The sequence below is a fragment of the Agelaius tricolor genome, unplaced genomic scaffold (assembly GCF_023055355.1).
Source record: "Agelaius tricolor isolate 1412-34295 unplaced genomic scaffold, bAgeTri1.0.p SCAF_13, whole genome shotgun sequence".
NCBI classification, from domain to species: Eukaryota; Metazoa; Chordata; class Aves; order Passeriformes; family Icteridae; genus Agelaius; species Agelaius tricolor.
Window position 1 is genome coordinate 20723919 of NW_027269273.1, and position 24341 is coordinate 20748259.

Genomic DNA, 24341 nt, shown 5'->3' on the forward strand with positions numbered 1-24341 from the left:
TGAGCTCCCACCACATCTCCATTTCCCTTCTCCCATGGTTGCCATCATCCAGGCAGGGCTAGGTCCTTCTTAGCTGGTTCTGGCAGCTGCTCCCAGCACTGAGCTGGGTTTGGATTTCCTTATGCTGAGGATTTCTTGCACAGCCTGCAGCACGGTCGGGGGAAGCAGCTTCCAGAGGAGGGCCTTGCACAGGTCCAGGTAGATGACATCATTCTTCCATCATCCACCAGCACTGTAACCCTACTGTAGAAGGCCACCAAATTTGTCAGGCACAATTTGCCCTTAGTGAAACCACGTTGACTGTCACCATTCACCACCTTGTCTAACATTAACCACCTTAGATTGACCACCTGTGCCTAAGATTAAGTTCTATTTGAAAAAATTTAGAAGAAAGGAAACTTTGAGAAATTCTAGTGAATTTGAGTAGTTTAAGAGCCATCATACTTCCTCTGAGAAACTTTATCATATCAGTGTAGCTGCAGCTTAATTCTGTTCTGCTAATTATTTGTCCTAACATGCTGAACTGTGACATTGTGAATTAACATTTTGAATAAAAGACATTGCTCAGGTGTATCAAACACAAACTATGCTTTTGTTCTCTTATAATACCATGATCTTTAAATGACAAGGAAGAGGTTAGAAAGATACAGATATTATACTCGTCTGTCTTGTAAGTGTGCTTAGTGAGAAAAGCTTAAAGTTACAGTGCATTTTAAGGTCTAAGTGGCTGGCAAGATCAAACCATTACCAGTATTTGAATATATTTTCTCTAGGGATGATATGGAAAAGTCGAAGGCATCGGGAGATTGGAAAGCTGTACATAATTTTTATTCTACAACTTTTGATTCTTTCTTGGAGATAAATGCTGCATTTAAGGTAGAAGATAATTCCTAATACTATTCAGTAATTACAGTGCTTTTTATCTTCAAAATGTTTCAAAAAATATCTGTTAAAGGCTTTCAGCCAGGTATTCAAGGCCACTCAGATAATTTTGTCATGATCTCACCTGCCTTTTGTAGACAATCTGTTATTGCATTGATTTATTGATTCCAGTTAAGCAATTTTATTTCAAGTTTGTGGACCTTTAAAATTCCAGTATGTAGTTTTTTTTTGACACTGTGACTGTGTAGGTACTTTCTACACAGTTTTAAAACATCCATGCTAATGCAGAGGCCCAGGCAAATCTGGAAACAGAAATTCCCTACCCCTAAAAAAAAGATGTGATATGGGCTCTATTGTAGCTGTTCATTTGTTATGATGGCACACTTGGTTTTCCTGGGAGCTGTTATATTTGTCTTTCTGAATTCATGCTAAATTATTATTTCCTGCCTATTATAGAGCAAAATGTGCTTATGATATTTAAAATGGATGGTAGGATGTGAGCCTGGATAAAATAACCTGTGACCTTTAGTTATTTAATAAATATTGAATGCTTAAAATTTTCTTGCCTTTGTCTGATAATGGATCAACAACAAAGATTATGAAAGTTCAATGTAATTCATTATTTGAAACCCTCTTACATTTTGAAAATGGAATGCCAACATGAATATGTGTAGGATTACTATTGTTTTGTTCTGTCTTTAGCATACTAATTAAGGAAACTTATATTCTTATGTCTTGATTAAGGAAATACTTATATCTGAACATGTTTTCCTAAGCTTGCTGTTAAACTTACATATTAAAGATAGCTATAAAATATTCAAAATGCTTCATGTATTATCTAACTTACAGAAAGATACCAATTCTCCATTTAATACCATTGAGGACTCTGGAATCGATGCAAAATTTGTGAATGTTGTCTATGATGCCTTATTAAATACTGTAAGTAGAGAAAAAGAATTCATGTTTTATACCATTTTATACCAAAGTTTTTCCCAGATAGGCATGATTTCTGAAGAATCTCTCAAAACATACTTCAGATGATCCCATGAGAATTGTCATAGAATCCTGACAGCTGCTCTAGTAAAAGAGGAGGAAATTTTTCCTTCTAGTAAAGCATAGTTTATATTGTGGTAGTTCTTAAAGACTGCATATCTTAGAGATATTACATGGTAGTGATGGGACTGCATGGTGAGAAATTAAAAAAATGTGAGGATGGGAATAGTAAAATGTAGGCCTAGTATACAAAGGACAGGAGTGGTTTAGAAATTATATTTACAGGGTATAAGTGTTGAAAGGCACTATTGGCCCAACCCCACATTCCCCTAGTACATCTGTGAGGAAGATATTTAGGACATCAGCATCATAAGACAAAAGATTTCTTAGCTGTCTTGAAATATAAGCATAGCAAAGTTGCTTGTTTGTACAATGCCTTGTATTGAATATGTGTAATTACTTCAGATATTATTTTTCCTCTCCTTTCTTCATAGCCTCAAGATGTTCAGAAGTCAGTCCTAAAAGGAATAATTAATGGTCTACTGCAAGAATGGACAGGGTAATTATAATGTTTGCATCAGTGCTGCACCAGCACTTAAATTTGCTATATGTTTTATATTTATTGTTTTAGGCAAAGAAAGAAAATGTGATGCAACTTATTTGATACATAAGAACTTAATTCTTTTTGCAAGTCTGCTGAAACAGGTCTTGAACTCTGTGAGCTGGCCTTGAACCTCTGAGAGACAGATCCATACACGGCCATGCATTCTGTCACCAAATCTCAGCTGCTTGTTGCCAGGGCATTTCTTTGGACTTCTTAATTGGGAGATGAATTTAAGAATTCAACTAGGTTAAAACTTGTTCTCATTGTCTGTCCCCCAACAGCAACCAGGACAATTCCTTGATCCACAGTTTGCTTCACAATACTGTTTGTGTGAGGCAGCACCAGAGAAAGAGCAGTACAAGATGCAGAAGGGGATAGCCAACAAGCAGGAGATGACAGCATCTTAGCATGAAGTAATAGAAGTGAGAGTGCATAGTGTAATTTATAAAAAGGTATAGCAAGAGACAGTGGCATGTTGTAGCTCACATGTGACCCAGGTCTTGGCAACCCCTTTCTCCAACTCACACTGCTTTTTGTGCTGTTGCTGCGTGTATTTGTCAAAGATAGAAGAATAGGCTTAGTAGGGAGAGGAGGGAGATAAGTGTAGCTGCTGGGGCTATGTCTTGTTTAGTTAGTTCTTGAATGATGAGTCATTTGGGCAAGAATCCTGTCAGAGGAGGGAGGCCTGCAAGGGAAAGCAGGGTTAGGAGCAGTATTGCGTTTAAGGATGGGATTTTGGTTCATGCAGTTATTAGGGTAGATAGTTTTAAGACTTTAATTGTGTTTATTTAATTGTGGTTATGTAAAAGCCTTGATAAAAATGAAGGAGTACAGAGGCTGCAGTGGTAGAAGTGTATGGAGAATTCTTGCAGGAAATATCAAAGAGGAGCAAATAAACTCCTTTAGGGTGTCACTTGAGATAGACAATAATGCTGAATTCCCTCTTTAGAACACCTCTGACTCTTCAATTCTGACCCTTTTTTGCCTTCTGACACATTTTAAAAAGACAGATGATAAACGGCCTGCTACTTTCAGAGAATTGTCAGAATCTCTAAATGACCTTTTCAGTTTTTGAGAGCAGTGAAGATTCTTTAATATGGTATTTTATACATATTAGCAAAGCAAAACAAAATCATTCATGATATCATGACTCTTAATGTCTGTTAATTATGGATCCATATGGTTCTGTTTATCATTTCATTCCTTCATAGGCCACGAACAAAGGATGATCTTAGAGCATATTGTATACTTTTACAGGTAAGGAAAATACAGTATTTTTATGTAAGTATGTGTCAACTTACAATCTATAAACCAGTATACTGTGCAAACAAGATAGTTTATATAGCTGAGATACTTTACATCCAATTTCCTGTTGTAAGAATGCGTTAAAATATGTAAAAAAGTGTAATGCATGATGGGAGTGGGAGCTTAATGGAAGACAGTTGATGGGGAAAGGTTGAATGGACTAAAACAATGCACTGATAGACAAGTAATTGTTTGCTTTTCTTTTCTGGGTTGGAAGAATAAATATTTTACCTATTTATTTGTTCTTACATTGTCCTTATTCCCAGATTTGCTGTATTAGGGTGCTGTAACTCTGAAAGTTTCAGTATATGCACTTTCTGATATTGCTGTGACTTTTTCCAGTGTTGCATTTTATCCATTCTGTCTGGCTGACTTTTTCCAGTCTATCTGGCTGGTTACAATGTCTGATTTCTGTCTGTGGTCACCTCTTGCCTTTGCTGCTATAGTTGGCTTGCATTTATAGCAGATTTCCCCTTTATATTTTGCTAGTGTACCTAACACCTCTGCACACAAAGAGCAGTTTCTGCTGCTATTTGAAAATATCAAATGGCAATTTAATTTATTGAGACAATCCTTTTCTTCTCTGGGGTGGTGTATACTAGCTGTGAATTAAAAATAATGTCTCCTGCTAAAATAAGGGAATATGTGAACACATGGAATAGAGGGAAAATTAGTTTGGATTGATATGGGATAGACAGGAGCTATAAGAATTTGTATTACTGATATGAAAACCACATCACTTAGAGGAGTGTAGTTTGTGTTACAATGTAAAGAATGATCCAGAATTTTGAGTACTGCTTTTGGGCTATCTGTGGGCTTTCTTTTAGGGGAAAAAAATCATATTTTTACAATACAGAAGTTGTGAGTTGTTTTTTCCCATAGTTTTACCTCTGTCACAGCTGTTTGGTGAACTACTTTCTTGTGTAATTGTACTGGCAACAACAAACATAAGAAAAAAATCCTAATGACTTTTTTCCCTTTATGCAATTTATTAACCTAACACTTTTTTTAATCTTTTTCAGAATCCTCAATTTAGTAACACTTCTACTTATGTCATCTATGCTCACTTGCTAAGACAGATAGCAGCCTTAACAGAAGCTGACCATCATTTCCTAGTGCACTGGTCTAAAAAGTAAAACAAAAAACCAAAACCCCACATTACAAATTCCATTTCTAGGATTATAATTGTTCTGTATTTCCATTGATGTTGACTGTTTTATAAATTAAATGAAAATTATTTTAATTGACTAAAGAGATTGGTTTTGTTACTTTCAAATACATGTGGACATAGTCCACTGAGTGATACTGATTTATAGATGCAAAATGTACATAATGTATAAAAATTATTATACTTTTGCAGAGAAGCCTTAATCAAATAACTTACCAGAGTTATTTTTGATAACATATGCAAAATAACTTGTGTGTAAATTTTTGTTTATATATTTACATGGTACTATTAAAACAAACATCTTTATGATCTTTGTTTAAATAAAGTTTAATCTCACGTAAATTGCAAAAGATATTGTAATGTTGCTGTAGTATACAGAAACCACAGCCAAACTAGTGGCCTGGCTTCCTAGTGCAATAGAGGTGGTGAGAGAGTGTGGTTAGGGCATTAGATTTGTAATTAATTGAAAGAACTCTAAGAGCACCTCACAAAAAAGTCATATGGGGGTAGCTGCCCAAAGAGCAGCTCCTAGGTTTGTATGCAGATTGCCTTCCATGTACTGACTAAGCAAAAATTCTGTTTGAGGTAAAAACAAAGTTTGGCCACATTTGCAATTTCCAATTCTCCTAGGAAATCTTAATTAAGGATTTTCTTCTCTGCAAGGATGGTAATTCAATTTCCCTCCCCTCCCTATGTCCAGATTTGCTTAAAATTGTGGTAGAATATTACTTCATTGGAACTGCATTTACAAATGAGGTTTCCACTTTTAGTTAAGGGTGCAATAGACATATCAATGTTTTTAGTCTTTAAAGCATGTATTAGAAATGGAAACCATTAAAATAGGAGAGTTCTTGTTTAGAAAAGGCTATTTTAACATGTCTACACATGTATGTGTATTGTTGTGCTATTATTGAAGTGGTGCAACACGTAATTTAAAATATGCACATGGCACTAGCATATGAAGCATATACCACTTTGTATTTAAAAGGACCATGTATCTTAAAATTAATCAGAATTCCTCAGTATTCAGAGTGTGGAGTGAAATTGATAAGGATTTTTGTTTTGTTCACTAAAAGTCAAGAACAGATAATTATTCTATTGCTCTTGTTTTTGTTTTCCCACAGACTTAAAGAGCATAGTTAGGGACACACTGAAGAGAATTACCATGTGTCAATATTTAAATGCATTCTTTTTCAAACTTTACATGTAGAATTTTGTTTTTATGTACAGGACAAAAATATTTAAAAAAAATAATTTAAACAATTCAAATTGAATTTAAAAATTTTAATGAGGGAGTTTCTTTAAAAGCATTGAAATTTGATAACAAACTCTAGTGTAGACAGTGATCACGTGAGAGTAAGTGCAGCATGTTTGTTTTAGGATTTCACAGAAGAGGTTCAAGCAGGTGGTGGACAGGTTACTGCAATTTATTTCTTTACGGCTGTTTCCTGCAAAACCTGAAGAGTTTCCACCTATGGTGAAATGTACCTGGTGGATTCCATCAGCAACAAAAGTCCTGGCTTTATTTAGTAGGTATTTTTCTTGAGCTGTGTGGGCATGTATATGTTTTTATATGTATATTTGTTTGTGTATATGGGGTTTGTTTTCTACACATGCACACACATATTGGGTGAGGATAGTTTTTACTGCTCCTCTTCTGGGGAAGACTGATAATGATGGTGGCACAGTACAAACTACAATAAAATGCTAAAATGTAGTAAGCAAGAGTCCTCTGTTGGTAAGTCATCCTACTTGCTTTCCAGTAGAGGATAATTGTTATACAGAGTTTTCCCGTGACAACAACTGAAGATTGTTCAAACAGAAATTCACAGAAGTAACCAATGGTTAAGGTTTCCCTTAGATTTATAAAATAAGCTGTCTTAAACTTGTAGCTGCCAGAATTTCTTCTGCAACTCACCTACCCCCACAGAATATTTAGCTTCTAAAGGAAGTTAGGCAATGCATGTGCCTCTTACATCCAAAACTACAGCTTAAAAAATGAATTCCTGCTCAGTTCAACAGAGAGCACAGCAAATTTGACTACTGCAAATGTAAACCTTCTTAACTGCTGCCAAGTGGTGATTAGAGTATTTACTTTCTCTGTTTTAGGAGAAGACTAAACCACCAAATAAAAATTAAAATTGGAATTAAGATATTTTCACTGTCAACCTAAAACTTCTACTTAAAAGTCTTCTGCACAGTCCTGCCTGTCCAGAGTTAGGCACGTTAGCACACCTGTATCTAAGCCTAAGATGTGTTTATAGTCATCTATGAAAGAGTTGCTTGTTCTTTAATTCTGGGAAAAGAGCTATTTAGTCAATCAGAAGACACTACTTTGTGTCTGACTGTCCAAAATTATATTATGCTAAATGGAGAAAACCTATTAACTGTTTGACACTTTATGAATACCATTATATAATGAGATAGAATTCACATTTAAGCTTTCTTCCTTTTGTCAAGTACTTAATTTTTGTGCAGGTCTAGATGGTATACTGGAAAAAAAAAGTAGATTTTCTAGCCATAGCTGCTTGAAATTATATGGATTTCTTAAACACTTTCATTTATCAAACTGCTTTTTCATCAATTTCAGCAGAACATAGTACCCTTTATCCATAAAACCTTAATTTAGTGTCTGTCACTAAGGAAACCAGAGTCAAACTGAGGTTCCCTTATCATAAATGGGCTGGACTAGGGATTTACTGTTTTCTACAGCAATTAATGTGATGTTGTATAGTGTTATATTGTAGTTATAGTTCTGTAGCTAAGACTGAGCTAAGTTCTGTAACAAAGCTATAAATTTTTTGTATTATTTTAGACTTGGCCTAAAGTTTTTGAGATCACTGGTGCTCATGATGCCAAGAAATGAGATGTGCTGAACCTAGGCATTATATTAAAAGACTTTTGTGTTTTCTTTGCAGATGCTGCAAATAGTCTGATTAGCCCTCCTATTATTTCATATACGGATTTCTATAATTCTACACTTGATCATATTGATCTTATGGAAGAATATCATAACTGGCAATGCTATGGCAATTCTCACAGGTAAGAGAATTACTGGTTGTTTCTTGTTGAGTAGTACTTCAAAGCATTGTGTCTATGCTATGTAAATCTATATTAAATGTAGTGGATGTACAGTGTCTGTATATGATATGCACGCCATTTATGTCTGTACAGATCCACGTTAAATACTGTATTATTTTATTTAAAAACATATTATAGCTACTACTTGCTACTGCATGGATGTGAGATTGTCTGAAATAAATCTCATTCTGCCTTTGCAAACTAGAGAAAATATGTAAAGTATGGATGATAATAAAGTAATTTTATTAATTATTGGCATAGACTTCTGACTGTGTCTTACTACAGACATATTTTAGCCTCTACATTCATAGGCATTTTCCTTGCCTTCAGCAGTAGTTGGGGAAAACTTGGAGACCATAATTTGCTCCACTGAATCAGGTATTTCAGGCTGCTCTTCTGTCTGGTACCTGATATTCTACTTGAGAAGGGAAAAAAACAACTAAACAAAACAAAACACAAAAAAAAACCCAAATGAAAAAAGATAAGTATTACTAAATTCAGTTTCTAGCAGTATTTTCAAATAACAGTTTGTTCTAGTGAGTCAAGTATCACTATATACAAAGTGAAAAAACAGCAGCTATTTGCAAATTATTGTGGAGGAATTACTTACTGAATGATAATTCACTCCCATATTCTTAAAATGAAAATAGTATTCTAGAAAGAAAATATTTAATCTTCTTTTCTCTTGTTAGGTTTTCTTTCTGTCAATACCCATTTATTATTTCTATAGCAGCAAAAAAAGTTATTATTCAGAGGGACTCAGAACAACAAATGATAAGTATTGCACGGGTAAGTCCCTCAATGATAAATGTTTATGTCTCATCCATTGGTACTTTATGAGTATTTGTTAGACTGATATTACACCTGTTGTTACAACTTCTAGTATTTCTGACTACCCTGAACAAGAACTTAAACCATTTTACTATGAATAGTCTACAGATGTCCATGCTGGGCTCTCTGAGTATTTTTTTCTTTTTGTGTACTTAGTTTCAGGATCCTTATAGAGGGCAGTGTTTTAGAGAATAGCTTCTAGTATTGACTTACTTTTCTTCCTCTTTTGAGAAACCAGCATAACATGCTAGCATGTTAAATTAACACAATGATTAAGGAAGAAAAATTCTATGAGAATCTTGAACTGTTTTGTAGTTTATTCTATGGAGGTGTGTTGTCATGGAAGACTAAGATTCAACTGTATCCTTTCAGGTCGTGGAAGAGGTACAGCTTCTGAGCAGCCTCTTCTGGGTGGAAAAAGGCATTGTCTGCCTCCTTCAGTAGTAGTTTTGTACAGGTGATAAGTGATACTCTTCTCCTCAGTGCCCTGTGTGGCAGCACCACCACCTATCCACTCCTGTCTTGCAGGATATACCTTGTGGATAACTAATTAAAGCATAAGCCAGTTTCCAGAATCTTACGGGTTTATTTCTAACAATTTGGGAAGTGCCACCTTCTTGTTAAACCTCCCAATACATTAATTCAAATGTAGTGTAGAAGGTATCTGCAGTAGAAAAGAAATTTCTCTTCATCTCCTGGAAGAGACTGAAGCAGTTACAGTGTCAGGGAATGTCTTCAATACACGATACTGAGACCTTTTTACAGTTAACAAGTGTGACACCTTTTTTTCAAATGAAGATACTGCATGTGTGCTGTTTCTTTTTCATTCAAATAGCAAAGCCTTGTGGATAAAGTCTCTCGCAGACAGAAGCCTGACATGAATATGTTATTCCTAAATGTCAAAGTGAGGAGGACACACCTTGTTAGTGATTCACTTGATGAGGTAACAAAAACATAAAATTAAATGGTGTGTTGCTGTAGCTATTGTTAGATTTCAATTTGATAAGTCATATTTAAATCTTTTACACTAAGAGATTGGGAATATAACTACATAATACTAAATAAAGATAATTTAATTACTGTCAAAATTATAGTCCCACAGAACAGATTGGGTTAGACATTTTGAAATTCATTTCCTGTGCTTATAGTGCTCTGTAGCTAAACCCATAACAAACATACATGCTTGCACATGGTCTGTTTTTGTGTTTGTATTTTTTCTGTTAAAAATAGCGTGCACAATTATCGATTTCTGTAGGACTTGATTCCATGATAGCAGCATGAATAGTATGTGACTAATCACTAATGAGGTTGTTCTGTTCTAATTCTTTGAATATTTTTATTATTTTCCTTCTCTATCCTATAAGAATAATTTTGGGCTTTCTAGTCTTAAATTCTTTTAACTAATTCCTCACATTCTTCAATGTAAGTTTTCCTTTTTTAGAAATGAAACAGATGTGTTCATTAAAGTAGACAATTCTTCAGTATCCACTTGCTAATTAACATTATTTAGTGAAATTTAGTTCCCTCTCTTTCTCAACTTTGAGATTTCTCAACATTGAGCCTGATGATACTGAAAAATAAGTCCATGTAGTGAAAACAGCCTCAAACAAATTCTGATTACTCATGTCATAAAATGTAAGTTTAAACTTTATTTTTCTATCTTAAAACCTGTCTATTTTTGGCCTTTTCTCCTAAGACAAAAGAAATATAATTGGTAATATTGCTTTCTCTCAGGCATTGTCATTTTATTAACCACTCTAAAATAACCAAGAGCAAATTCAAAAGTTTTTACTGTTGAAATATTCTCCTGTTTATTTCCAGTGTTTTCTTCTACCCATCTCAGAGATGAGTATAAATGTATTATATTCATATTTTCAAATTTATGGGGAGCGGCAGGTGGAGAGTGAAGACGTCTTACTTGTATTTCAAGTTTAAAAAATTTGCAAAGGAGAATCACTTCAGCTAATAAATAACTTGTTTCAAATAACACAAATACTTATAATTATAAAATCTATGTAATATGAATTTGCTTGAGCAACTAACAACATGGAGATTATTTTAGCACATGCATATTCTTGGCTGGTTTAAACACTTTCTCTGGAGCTGGACAGTAATTAATGGTTTAAAGGAAGCTTGCCTAGAGACTCAGTCTGAAAGATCACCTGCATGAAAAGCTATCTCTTAGAGCAACACAATGAAAAGTGCTTGTTACCATTGTCTAAGAAACATTTCTAAAAAGCAGTGATACTTGCTGGCAGGCATCTTACACAGAACCAAATGGTGTCCAAATATTGAAAGTGTTAGCTTACTTCCCTGTTTCTAAATATTTCCAAATTACATCTAAGTATTTTTATAATTTGTCATTTCCTTCTGGTAGCACAGTAAAAGGTAAAAAATTATGTAGGTCTGAAATATTCCAGACAAACTCAATTCATTATATCTAATTGCTTTTTAAGCCTGTTTGTACACCACCTAACTTCTTTTCAAGCCCAGAGAGTGACACCATGTGCAAAGTTGATGATGTCAAGTAGTCATAATTGTCTTGCTTCTGCAATTCAGTCATTGTTTTAATATAGTTTTGACCTATTAGTAGAAAATTATGCAAATTAATGGTTTCATCAAAGCGAGAGCAGTAGAGCAGAGGCTGAGATGTGTTCTCTATGGCTAGTGGTAGTGATAATATGTTAAATGTCCTTTTTCTTCTGCCTTACCTATTTCACAATAGCTAGCAAGGAAGAAGGCAGATCTGAAAAAGAAGTTGAAAGTCACATTTGTAGGAGAAGCTGGTCTTGATATGGGTGGCCTGACAAAGGAATGGTTTCTGCTTTTGATTCGGCAGATTTTTCACCCAGATTATGGTGAGTCCTCATAATTTTTAAGTAGATTGTGAGAATTTGTTCAGATTCTGTGTAAGCACTACTCAGCAATAATGGAAATGTCTTTGTATTATAAACACTTTTTTTTAGCACAAATCCAAAGCATAAACTTTTTAATAACTTAGCTATTAGTTATGAAGGAAATTATCTTAGCCTGAAACAGCTCAGTGGTTTAGCAAATATTCAAGTGGAGATAAGGCCAAATGTATTGGTTTATCATTTAACATCCTTCCCTATTTCTTCACATGCTGCATTTTCTCTTTCTGCCCTCAGTTGTCTTCTTATTGCTAGTTTAGGGAGGGAGCTTTGCTGGGTTTTGTCAGCGACTATAGTTGGGTGCTGTTACTATGCTCAGTTCTGGCAAACTGCCAACCTTGGTCTCCCATGTATCAATGGGGATTTTTTTGGTGCTGGTAGTTGCACTGAGAGTGCCTGCACATTCTAGTACTGTTTCTGTGACTAGGATAGGTAGAGGTTAGTTTTTACTTGAACCTTTGTTGTCGTACGTTCTGTTTGTGATATCTGTGTAGTCAGTATTCTTAAAGGGGTCTGGGGTAATCTCAGAAAAGAAAGGTCCTTCAGTCAGGAGCAGAGACAGTATAGCAGTTGTGAGCCTGAATGAAAAAGCCTGACTCTGATGTTACCAGGACTTGTGAGCCTGTAAGGGCATTTCATGCCCAAGGGGACAAAAAAGTAAGGCTTTTTGATTAAACAGGCCATTGTAAGACGTGAGTGAGTGGTCATAAACAAGCAGTTCTATCCTCTTACTTTATAGTGATGTAGATGGATCTGGGTGTGTTTTATTCACCACTCTAATGAGCTTTCCTCTGTGCATGGATACATTACTGATGACTTAGTGCATCAGTAGTGCAAAGTGTTGACAGGATGGCTTTTAAATTGATTTCCAGGGACTTGAGCATAACACCTGATAGTCATTGAGCTTGCCTGTCTTTGCCTGGAAGTGTTCATGTCCCTTAAAATCATGGTCCTTTATTGTTATTAGGACTTCTTCTAAAGGTACAGAATTTTAAGTCATTAATATGTCATCATATCTGCTGAGATAATTTGCCTGTAGCCCTTTTTCCACTAAAACGGGGTCTGTGTGAAGACATGACATTGGTGATAGCAACCTTAATAGGAAACAATTTATCCTGCAGAAAGCATTCTGTAAGTTTGACAGTTCCATTAGTAAAAAAGCTGTCAGCAGAGCTTGCTAACTGATGAGTTTGGAAACAGTCAGAGTAATTTATTTTTTCACTATTTCTGGCAGACTTCCTTACGTGAAAGTGCAAATTCTTTCATTGTTACGACTATCAGCCAAGTGTGGGAGGAGTTCAGAAATATACTTGTCCCTTGGAAAGGGACTGTATCCTCTACTGTCTGTAATGTTTAAGATGCAAGTAACACGTCAGAAGCTTGGAAGGGAAAATATCACTGTTATTACCCTTTCCAGGTTAACTGATTCTTCAGGTTTAACTCCTGGAATTTAAAAACTCTTAAATTAAGTCAGCTGTGTGTTTTGCAATGCTTTCTTTATCTTGGTGTGGACAATTAACAAATGGGATTCGAAACCTATTTTGTTCCAACATCCTTATCATCTTTTAGCATGTGAGCTTTGCTCTGCCTTACATGCAGCTGTTCTGTTGCTTCTGGCAATGTCTAATGGCAGTGTCTATCACCTTTTGTGATAAGTTCAAAAAGGGCTTCAAAAGATAAATTGTTCAGGAGAGTGGGGGGAAAAATGTGAAGGCAGCTTTTTGCCTGTAATTTATCATAAGAACTGGATGTCCCTGAGAAAAGTTGGATTTTCATTTCTTTTTTTAATGAAAAGGACTTTGGTTTGGTTTTTTTTTTCAATTAAATATTATTTTTCGCCAAATTTTTTTTCAAACAGAGATACAGTGAGCTATTGCATACAAGATATGCTTAGAACTAGTCAGTGCTTTGGTTTGTACAGACCTTGGCAACAATAATAAGCTTGGCCCATTCAATTCCAACAAATTCAAAAAGGCCATCACATTTTATCCAGTTTACTTCTGCATTAAAGCACCTTTATGCGAGTGTGTCTTACTTCTCTGAGCAATACTTCCTAGGCATTTGAGAGCTAACAGCTAACAATCTGCTTTCATTATGTAGGTTTTTACTTTCTGTCACTCTTTAAAACAGAATGTTCTGTATCTGACTCAAATAGCAGTCAAACTCATCTATACTCATGATTTCAGCAGGATCTAGCTTGTCATTTAGACCCATGAGTGGCTTTTTTAGGGTACGTGTGGTTTGGGGCTTTTTTAACTTTTCTGGTATAATTTTTTGACAGAAAATATGAAACATATCCCTTTGCTGGTAGTGTGTGTATAACATAAACCATTTACAGTTTTCTATTCTAAGAAGGTAAACTTATGGTATTTGTATCATGGGATTCATGCCAGCATTTTTTGGGATTGTCATCTGCTATTGACCTAGAAAGAGAGGAGGAAGTGAGTTTACATTGCAGTAAGAAAATTTTTAGTTAGACAGTTAATATTTATGGCAGTACCGATGCTGGAGTGCAATGAAGAAACAGATTGCATAGGGAAAATGTGGAATATCCACAACTGGACGCCCTGAAGGACCTGTTGCACCAGCACCAAACAGAGCTGGTGGGCTTGAGCCTGCTTCAGGCTTGGCACTGCCCTTGGTGCTCCTTCCCAAGCACCAGCCTGCAGGCTCCTGCCATGGGTGGGAACAGGGTCCTGAGAACAAGCATGGGATGTGGGCACCCCAGGAGCATTCCAGGGGTGCATGGGTAAGAAAGAGGAGGCTTTGTACAAGTTCTTACAAAGCTCAGTGCTTTTTTAAGGATCACATTGCCATTCTGCAGGCATGTTCACCTACCACAAGGACTCACAGTGCCATTGGTTCAGCAGCTTTAAATGTGACAACTACTCAGAATTCCGACTGGTTGGAGCTGTATCCTTTTATGTCTGCTAGAATGTTCCAAATGACATTCTGGGAATGGTGTGGGGATGAAATAAGGCACTGGCTCAAGCTCCTTCAAAGGTTGTGTATACATCTATGTTCCATTTTAAATGTATTTTTTTTCAGTATTGTTCAAGCAAGTGAACTAAAAATAGGAAGAAAATGGTGGTGTGTGGGTACGTGGTACATTTTACAGCCAGAAAATGCTAAGTCAATATTAAACATGCAACTTTTTTGTTTATAAGTTGTAACTTTAAACCTTGGAGTTTCTTTCAGTAAACATCAATGTGTCTGTGTTCATTAATAGTTCATTCAAGTCCCCATTGAGCAGTATGTGGCTTTTTGCCTTTTTTATTACACAATGGAAGCCACATGCTATTTTGAGCCCTAGTTTATTTTCTAGGTTTTCTGTTGTGGTTATAAATGAAGACCTCAGACAAACAATTCATGATAGTATATGCTCATAACTCCACTGAGATGATGTAATAGTGTCCATTAACTGATTGCAGTTGGATCAGATGGTGGTTGTAGGTCTTTTCTATAGACCTAAATAGATCTATTTTATTCTTGTGAGAAGCTGAATTGGGATCGTTTCAATTTGTTTCATGGGATGCACTTAAATATGCTAATGGATGAGCTGTAGTACCAGTGCAGGTATGTCTTAATGCTTTTAGATTTATTTAAAAGAAACATTGCTTTATTGATCTCTCACTAGAAAATACATATTTATCTTTCTATTTTTCATAACAATACTTTGGAAAATTTATTGTAGAAATGCTTGTATAGAATATTATAGAGAAGATTCTCAAGCATTCTGCCAATGTGCATCATTTGACCATGCTAACCACTGCTTAATTGTAATGAAAAACTGTATTTAAAATTGTCAGTCCAGAAACAATGAAATAATTCACATTCCTTCTGTTTGTTGAGCATGAATCTTAAAATACTTTTTCCAAGCTACAGAAATACTATCTATAATATGGATGTGTCAGATTTGCCCTTAACTTTTGACATATATAGCTTATGGGACTTGCTGTATATAACAGTATCACCTTGGATATTCGTTTCCCACCTTGCTGTTACAAGAAATTATTGAGTCCTCCCATTGTTCCCTGTGATCATAACGCACTTGTAGGCATCTGTGGTGTCACATTAGATGACCTGTTTCAGATTATGCCTGTAAGTATTACATTTTCTAAGAGGCAAAACTACTGATATAAAACCTGATTTATTCATATTTAATGCTAGAGTTATGAACTGTTTGAAAACAGCTTGTTTTTCAGCACAGGCTGATAACGTCGTCTTCTGATGGAAACAGAAAATCTCTGTGTTTTCTAGCATAGCATGCATTTTAAAAATACAGCTTTTTCCAAGATGCTTTCTGTGTAAAACAATGCTTCTAGCATATCCTTGCAAAGTGCATCACTTAATTTTGTAGATTTACTAAATAGTTTTCTACTTATATTGTAGGAATTGGCGCATGGACTAAGTGAACTTCTATCCTATGAAGGCAATGTTGAAGAGGATTTCTACTCAACCTTTCAGGTCATTAAATGCACAATTCTAAGTGGTTCTCAACTCGTTCAGTGATTTTTCCCAGTGCTAGAATGGCAATGGAGTGGCTTATTGCAGTGTGACTGCTAATTGTTTGGAATATAAGTGCACGGGATCAGAGCTGGCTCCTGGAGCTGCGCTGCCCGGCACTGCTGCATGTTCCGCAGTTGGCTCCGTGGTGACACTCCAGGCTGTTGCTCCTGACAGTGTAGGTGAGCCCAGTGCTCACCACCAGCTGCTGGTGCATTTCCAGCTCTTTGCTTTTCTGTCTAACCCAGAAGATAGTCAAAGTTCACTTGGTGTTTTTATTCACTTTGTCCAAGAAATCTCACTTCAGCAATAGCCTGTTCAGGTTCTTACAGTTTTGCCTGACCTGTGTGTTGTAACTGCTATTTCAGTCAGGAAAGTCTTTTTCAATTACTCATTGTTTCAGAACACGCATATGAGTTAATGAAATTTCATATTGGTGGTACTTAGTTCCTAGGTGAGCTACAGCAGAGCAAATACCTTCTTAATTGCATTTGCTGCTCCTGTGCTATTCTTTTGTATGAAAAGCTCTATGGCTTCTGAGCCTGCAGGTCGTTTTGACATGCCACTATGTAACAGGGTCAAATTTTGTTCTTGGAATACTAATTTTCTGAGCAATTTGTTGAAAACTGTAATATTTAACTTGTAAAAGCCTCACAACCCTCAGAATTACAGCATGTGCTGAAGAAAGGAAGGGAATACATGACATAATCTTGGCATTTGTAAGTATATTAATTTATTTTCCAGTGCTCACCTTGACTCCTCTTTTTCTGTAGGTTTTTCAGGAAGAATTTGGTGTCATAAAATCTTACAACTTAAAGCCAAATGGAGATAAAATTCCAGTCACAAATAGGAATAGGAAAGGTAATTTGACATATATTAACCACGCATACTTTGTAGATTTAAGTTTGTCCTTTTTCTCCTTTCTATAAACCTATGCTTTCATAAACAGATTGTGAAAATGAAATGGCTGTAGTTCTTTCTGGTATGCCTACCAATTTAATGGTATCTAAAACTAAATGCTTTCGTTTTTCATATTCACTACAATTTTAGAGGGCAGAACAAGTTACTGATTAAAATTATTATAATGTAACAAAACAATTTTTTTTTTTTAGAATATGTGCAGCTCTATGTTGATTTTCTTCTCAATAGATCGATCTACAAACAATTTGCAGCTTTCTATTATGGATTTCATAGTGTCTGTGCTTCATATGCATTACTGGTAAGAATAAGTGAAACATAACTCTTCTATTTCAAGTATTTGACAATGAGTTATCTAAATTAAATTGTACTGGATGATTTTAAGATTTGGAAAGAATCTTGACTGATCAATAGACTTGATTAATCCAACATAAGTAGAAGAAATTAATCAGAAATTAATCAACTATTCTCTGTAGTGTTTCATTGAAAAGCCATAAATAAAGCTCCAGAAGACAGATTTATCACTGTGTATTCACAGACACATCACAGGCTCTCCAGTGAATGTTTACAAGGTTTCTATGTATTCCCCACATTTAGGAACTGCAGAACAACTGTGTCTGAGTGCTCCTGAGTGACTCCTCTGAAAACATATATTGCTTTTTGCAGGAAGAGCACTCAGCGAGGTTGAGATTAAACATTCTTCTATTTTCCGTCCTGTTTGGCTGTTGGAATGACTTTTTAAATTTACAGTATCCCTTCTGCACTGAGAAAGAAGAGAAAGTTTCAACTTGTCAGGGATTTTCTAAATTCCAGTGAAATTGGTGAGCTGTGGCACCTTGCAGCAAAGTGAGGTGTTCCCAGCCACAGGGAAGGTTCTGGAAGGACAATGAGAATCCATTGAAATGCCATGGCATACTTCCACGCAACTTGATGATGTTGTAGGCAATGAATAAGTGGGTTCTGTAGGTGTAAGTTTAGTGGATATGAAACAGGGCTTATTGTTAGAAGTATTTGCTTTGCACAACAGTGTGTACAACTGAGTCGAGTTCTGTCAGCCTCTGCTGCTCAGCTACCCATGCTGGGACTGGCAGTGCAAATGAAACGGAAGTTGAAATCAAAATTGACATCAAGACCCTCTCTCAGATTTCCATATGTACAAACTTCCTGACTCATTTGTAGTCTGACGACATCATAGGCAAGACAGTGTAATAAATGTAAGAATGATGAAGAAATGAAGAACATAATATGCTGAAATATTGTGTTATCCTGTAATTACCTTTCTACTATGTCTGGCAGTAAGAGAGTCTTCAAAGTGCTGAGCAATTAATTTTTCTATAATCAGCATGTATCCAAGTTAGAGACTTACATTGAATGATATTCTGTTAATTTTTCTGTAATGACAAAATAAAAAATTAATCTAGTAGCATAATTTCTCATCTTCTTTAAAAAATTAAATATTTTATCTTTGATTTTTGGCAGCTACTTCGTCCAGAGGAGGTTGAAATTCTTGTCTGTGGCAGTCCTGAACTGGACATGTCTGCTTTACAGAGAAGTACCCAATATGAGGGCTACCAAAAAACTGATCTGACTATACGGTAGGCCTGGGTTTTTATTCTAATTACTGAGTTTAAAATGTCATGGAATGTTAGTCTTCCAGCAGTAATCTCTTCAAGGATAACCTGAGAATGACTGAAGTTTTAGAAACCTATTTCTAAATAAGACAAAGACACTACTAAATTGTCATAAGTAGGAAGAATTAGAACCTTAATAGTATGTGTTTACTGAATGTCCTTAAAAGATTGGGACCACATTGAAGTGGAATAGTTTGAAAAGAAAAGCTCCAAATCCTGCATATGAAATGTCAGTGTTTTTATTATCCAGTCTTCCAAAAGTTCTTTTTTTACTCAGTTCTCTTTGATACCAAGGACATTTATATTAGTGAGTAGAAGGCATTTTTATTTGTATAGATAAGTGTGTTGGGCTATCATTTGGCAAGACATCATTCCAAATTAATAGAATATTGTACTTGTCAATTCCTTGTGAATTTACCCTTGTATATTGGAGTACTGCTGATGTCCTATAGATTATATTAATTAAACTCTCAGTAAGTGATATTCACCATGTAGTACTTGCAGTTTTATTATCATCTTCATACTACTTTTTTATGATATTGCATCTTGCAACTTTTTCTTCTCCCTCTGCCCCGAGCATAGATACTTCTGGGATGTAGTACTTGGATTTTCTCTGGATCTTCAAAAGAAGCTGCTACATTTTGCTACAGGAAGTGATAGAGTACCTGTGGGAGGAATGGCTGATCTGAATTTCAAGATTTCAAGGAGTGAAACATCCACTAATTGGTAAGTAATGTTTTGGATTTTTAAAACTTTTTTCATTAATTTTTTTTCCCAAGAGCCCTTATTGCTCTTGAATGTCCTTTTACAGAAGAGCAAATGATTGTGCAAGGAAGAAACTGCATGAACTCCTTTAATTGCCTTCAGAATTTTATACCCATTTATTGATTGCATGAATTTTAAAAAGAAGGAAATTTTTTTTCCAGTTGGTGTTTACATTTGAGACTGGTAATTATTTATAGGGATTATTTACATGTTTTCAATTCAAATAAATTATTTATTTTTATCATTCCTAACATGACAGCTGATCTAATGAAAATACACCCTGAACTACCATGATTTTTTCTGAATTTTTTGAGTTTGATGGCATTATTTATAGCAAGCCAGTTAGTATTTTTTTTTAATTTTTAAGACTGGGGCAAGTCAGTTTAAATAATTTTAAAGCTGTATAGAAAAACTTGCTGCTCTGAAGCTCTCTGCAAAGCAGTAATTACTGGCTTTACCTAGATTTCTCAAACAGAGTAATCAAAATATTTAAATGGAACTATATTTTTCAAAGTCTGAATTTTGCTGGGTTTTCTGTGAAGAACTGATCTAAAGGCATAAACATAATAAATTTTGAGGTTGTTTTAAATTTAATTTATCTCATTACTGTGATATTTTTAATGCTTTTCTCAATGAGGTAATAACTGGTTCCAGCAACATTTAAAGGAACATGAAGATCAGATGACAAATGAAGATAAATCAGTCAACATTGAATCACTCTTAATGTACCTTCTTTAAATTGTTTTCTTTCTTAAAAATGAGAAAATGTGTTTTGAAATAAGTGTGCATTTTAAACTGCTGAAGGTCCATGTTTTGCAAGATAATTGTTACTGTCAGACTGCCTGCACGGGGATAAATGTAGACACCATCATCATATTGCTCACACAATAGTATCAAAGAATGTAATAGCAATATAAATTGGCAATTTTAATAAAAGCTTCTCAACTTTCCAAATTCTGAAGCCATAACTCCAGTCCAAATAACAGATCTTCAGTGATCATTTAAAGGGCAGGGAGGGGAAAGGTAACTTGGATTTCCAGATCTGGGGGTTCCATCCCCTTTTGAGCATGTTTGCCAATGATCAAAGGCCAAGTTGGTGCCATTCAGAAGACTGAGGGATGACATTAAGAGAGACCTATAGGGCTTTTGAGTCACATAATAAAATATGTGTGTCCAGCTGTAACACATTTTTCAGTGTGTTTTCCAAGTGGCAGGTTGAGTTTCAGCTCATTGCCTTTCTCTCCTGTCTCCCCGCCAAGTTATCAGCTGTAGGACAAGTATATATCCTCAGGTGTCCTCCATGTCACTTGACAGTTTAAATGGCAAGAAATTCCTGTAGCTTTTTATTACCTGTGGCTCATCCAGTTAATCCATTCTAGTGAGAAACAAAGTTTCCAGTGTTTCAGTCAGGCATTCCTTAGCCATATCTGCAATACATATATTCAGGCTCTCTCTCAGAAGTAACTTGGAAGTGTTGGTATAGCTGAGACCAGAATTGGTGAACTGTTGTTTTTCTAGCATTCCAGTCAGTTCTTTAGAGCTCCCCACTGAAGTCTGTAAGGACCTGTTTTACCAGGCTGAACCCTCAGTTCTGTATCCTTACAGACACAGAACTGTGCTGCTGTACCTATTGCAGGACCCACCTTCCTTTTCCATGGTGTGGATTTTTACTGTACCCAGATTTTGTGTTTAGAAAGTCGTGTGGTACCTGGAGTTTACAGAATGTGGAAGATGTTTCCAACTTGAAAAAAAAAAATAAAGAGGGAGGAGGGAGTTGCAGGCAAACAAACTCATCTGAAGTACTTTTGACCAGCAGTGGTGTTACTTGCATTCAACAGAACTTGAACCAACATTGGGATAAATGTTCCTTTTATAGGATTTCTTATTTAAGAAATGTTTAACTGAACGTGTAGAGGCAGTGCTCTGGTTCTATGGCATTATTCTTAAATGTGTTTTGCTGGGTGTTTTTTAAATTATTTTAGGTTACCTGTGGCACATACCTGCTTCAACCAGCTTTGTCTCCCTCCTTACAAGAACAAGAAGGAACTGAGGCAAAAGTTAATAATTGGAATTTCAAATGCAGAGGGGTTTGGTCTGGAATAAGATAAAATACTCCAAGAACAGCATTTTTATGTAGCATTCACTCTTCTGATTGTGCCTTTAAGCTTTTCATTGTTATGTCTCTTGATACTGTGCCAGTTTATCACATTTAGATAATTTTTTTAAATTAAATATGAAGTGTATGGTTTTTTCCTGAATGGCAATACATTTGCTGCTTGCTTTGTCTCAGAAGTAGCTTTCTTTGTACAAAAAGCTCATCTGTTTGATAAACAAAACCCAACTAAGACAATTCCCAAATGTTAAGTTTTTCTTAATAGCACTTTATGATTAATCATAATTCCTTTACATCAAGGTATCCTACTGGGAGAAAATATACAGAATATTTCTCTATTGGTTAATCCCAGTGGCAGAAAAAATATAACATCAGCATGTAGCCTTTTTTTTTTCCACAAAGGCAAATAGGAATTTTAGTCTTTATAAAATGTATGTAGTTTTATTATTCTGGTTTTCCTGCTTGGGGAAACCAGCTGTCTAAGAAGTATGTAAATAACTGCCTGTGAAGAAATAGGGTTTTGATAGTGCCATTTACTGCTAAAAAATTATTTTTATGAATAAGAGGTTTTAGATGTTGTATATTCAGCTTTTACACTTGACTGTACAAGAGTGTTAAAAGGTATTTTTTCAGCTTGAGGGGATTCAAGTTCAAGCTACAAGTATTAAGGAATTTGTATGTCCATTCTTAACAGCAAACTAGCCAGATCTACTGTAGCATTATAGTAAATAAAACTAGATATTTAAAATAAATACCACATCTGGTGAAATGCTTTAGGAAGAGAATTATATCCACAACTGGTGGAAAACTGATATAGTGTATTATGGTATCATTTCTTTGCAGCAACTTTGTTGAAAGTCTTAAATAAGCTGTGACAAAAGTGAACACAATAACATTTCTGAAGAATGTTGAAACTTTCATTAACTTAGAGACCAGCATTTAAAAATGTTTTGTGTTTTTCACTGCACAAACTTTGTGAAAAGAATTCTTGGTATGTCTGCTCTGAATTAGTAAATTAGCAGCTGGGGAAGAAATGGTTCTAAAATACTGAAATAATTGTAAATCTGGGTTTTATTCATTAAATTGAAACACTTTGTCAGCATGCAGTATAGTTTTAAATTTGAACAGCTACTGTGTGTTCTGTAGATTTTTCTTTCAGCTGAATAAGGCCCAGATCATTTGAGACACTTTGGCATCTAATTTGTCAGCTTTCCCCATTGACTTCTGCTGGGGCATGGATGCATATCTATCTTGTAGTGTCTGTACTCAAATACTATATTAGTCTTCTTTCTTTCTCTGTATTATTTACATAAAATCAACAGATTTATGAAAGATTAACAAATTAATCTGTCTAATTCATGCTTTCAGAGCTGTTCTGGATATTCTTCAATAGCTAAGTGTACATTTTATTTTTTTATTTCTTCTAAAAAGTTACTGGTGATTTTACTGTTTTATTAAGACAGAGATAAATATTAGGATATTTTAGAATATTTGACACTGTATCCATAGTGCTGTCATTGAAACCAGTAATAAAATTTCCATTGGCTTTAGCCTGGAGCTGTGCTAGGTTAGCACGAAGCATGCTAAAAGCAGCACTGAAAAATTCTGCATTTTTTCATTGTATCTCCCAAGTGGAGAATTTAAAATTAATTTTAACTTGAAGGATTTCAGATGTTGAGAAATAAATTAAGCTTTCACTGTTGCACTGAATGAACTAGATAGCTGCAAGCAATGTTAAATTTCTAACACCTGAATGTGGATGTAAGTAGGAAACCTGGAAACAAAGACCTACAACCTTTCCTCTCTTTATAGAATTGGATTCATCAAAGGTTGGCTTATGAATAAATAGCTATACAGATTATCTGAAAACATGGCAAATTAGCCAAAATATTTTTTTAATGCTTAAACCTGCTTTTAATAACTATTTCTCTACTATTGTTAAAATAAGAGCTTTATCTTTTCTCGTTTTCACTGAATTGCACTTTGCCTTCTGTTCAGTTTTATTTATTGAAGCTTTTTTTGAGATAATGTGTAATATTACCTCAGAATTCTAAAAATGCTATTGTATTTGCATCAGTTTTTAAATCAGATTGTCATTTGAAGACATTTTATATATTTCCTGATGTTGATAAATTAAATAGTAAATTTTGTATTTGTTAAATGAAAGCATTACACTGTATTTATGAAATAAGCCTCTGATAATTTTAAAAAATTTATTCAACGGTGTTTTGTTGTTCTTGTGTCTTGCCCTGTAACTCAGCAAATCTTTTTTTATCTCCATCATTGTTTTGTACTGTACAAAAGAAATCTTGTTTGTATAAACTTGTTCACTACTAAGTATCTATTTTTATGTATCAAAATTGTCCAGTCATTAAATCAAATATTTCAAATGCTGACCTCACTTGTATAATTTCAGATTTCCAAAATTGGTCATAATGGGTATAAAATTATGATCAACCTCTCTGGTTTTGGTTTATTTTTCTCTTGAGAAGTTTTATTTATCATAACAGTTCTGCTAAAACATTGCATAGCTCACTGAGAAGAAACTAAATTCCAACAGCCAGACATATATCAAGACTTAAATTTTGTATTTACAGTCAAAATTACCCGTGTTCTGGAGCATGGTGTAATA

At 35.0% G+C, this 24341-nt stretch overlaps 1 protein-coding gene across 2 annotated transcripts in view; it reads left to right on the plus strand.

Annotated features, from left to right (window-relative positions):
• The window catches only part of HECTD2 (HECT domain E3 ubiquitin protein ligase 2), a 33020-nt gene extending 8915 nt beyond the window's left edge, over nucleotides 1-24105 (plus strand). The window contains exons 4-21 of one of the 2 annotated variants that reach the window (XM_071439113.1): nucleotides 774-876; nucleotides 1732-1821; nucleotides 2370-2434; nucleotides 3691-3736; nucleotides 4807-4916; nucleotides 6333-6481; nucleotides 7871-7994; nucleotides 8726-8822; nucleotides 9700-9807; nucleotides 11590-11722; nucleotides 14601-14689; nucleotides 15719-15877; nucleotides 16169-16243; nucleotides 17056-17143; nucleotides 17395-17501; nucleotides 18680-18795; nucleotides 19414-19557; nucleotides 21579-24105. In XM_071439113.1, coding sequence (XP_071295214.1) covers nucleotides 774-876; nucleotides 1732-1821; nucleotides 2370-2434; nucleotides 3691-3736; nucleotides 4807-4916; nucleotides 6333-6481; nucleotides 7871-7994; nucleotides 8726-8822; nucleotides 9700-9807; nucleotides 11590-11722; nucleotides 14601-14689; nucleotides 15719-15877; nucleotides 16169-16243; nucleotides 17056-17143; nucleotides 17395-17501; nucleotides 18680-18795; nucleotides 19414-19557; nucleotides 21579-21699 — 1924 coding nt within the window. In that variant the 3' untranslated portion in view covers nucleotides 21700-24105. Of the gene's footprint in view, nucleotides 1-773; nucleotides 877-1731; nucleotides 1822-2369; nucleotides 2435-3690; nucleotides 3737-4806; nucleotides 4917-6332; nucleotides 6482-7870; nucleotides 7995-8725; nucleotides 8823-9699; nucleotides 9808-11589; nucleotides 11723-14600; nucleotides 14690-15718; nucleotides 15878-16168; nucleotides 16244-17055; nucleotides 17144-17394; nucleotides 17502-18679; nucleotides 18796-19413; nucleotides 19558-21578 lie in introns of those variants that run through there. The other variant, XM_071439114.1, reaches the window with a different exon arrangement.
• Nucleotides 24106-24341: the final 236 nt, after the last annotated feature.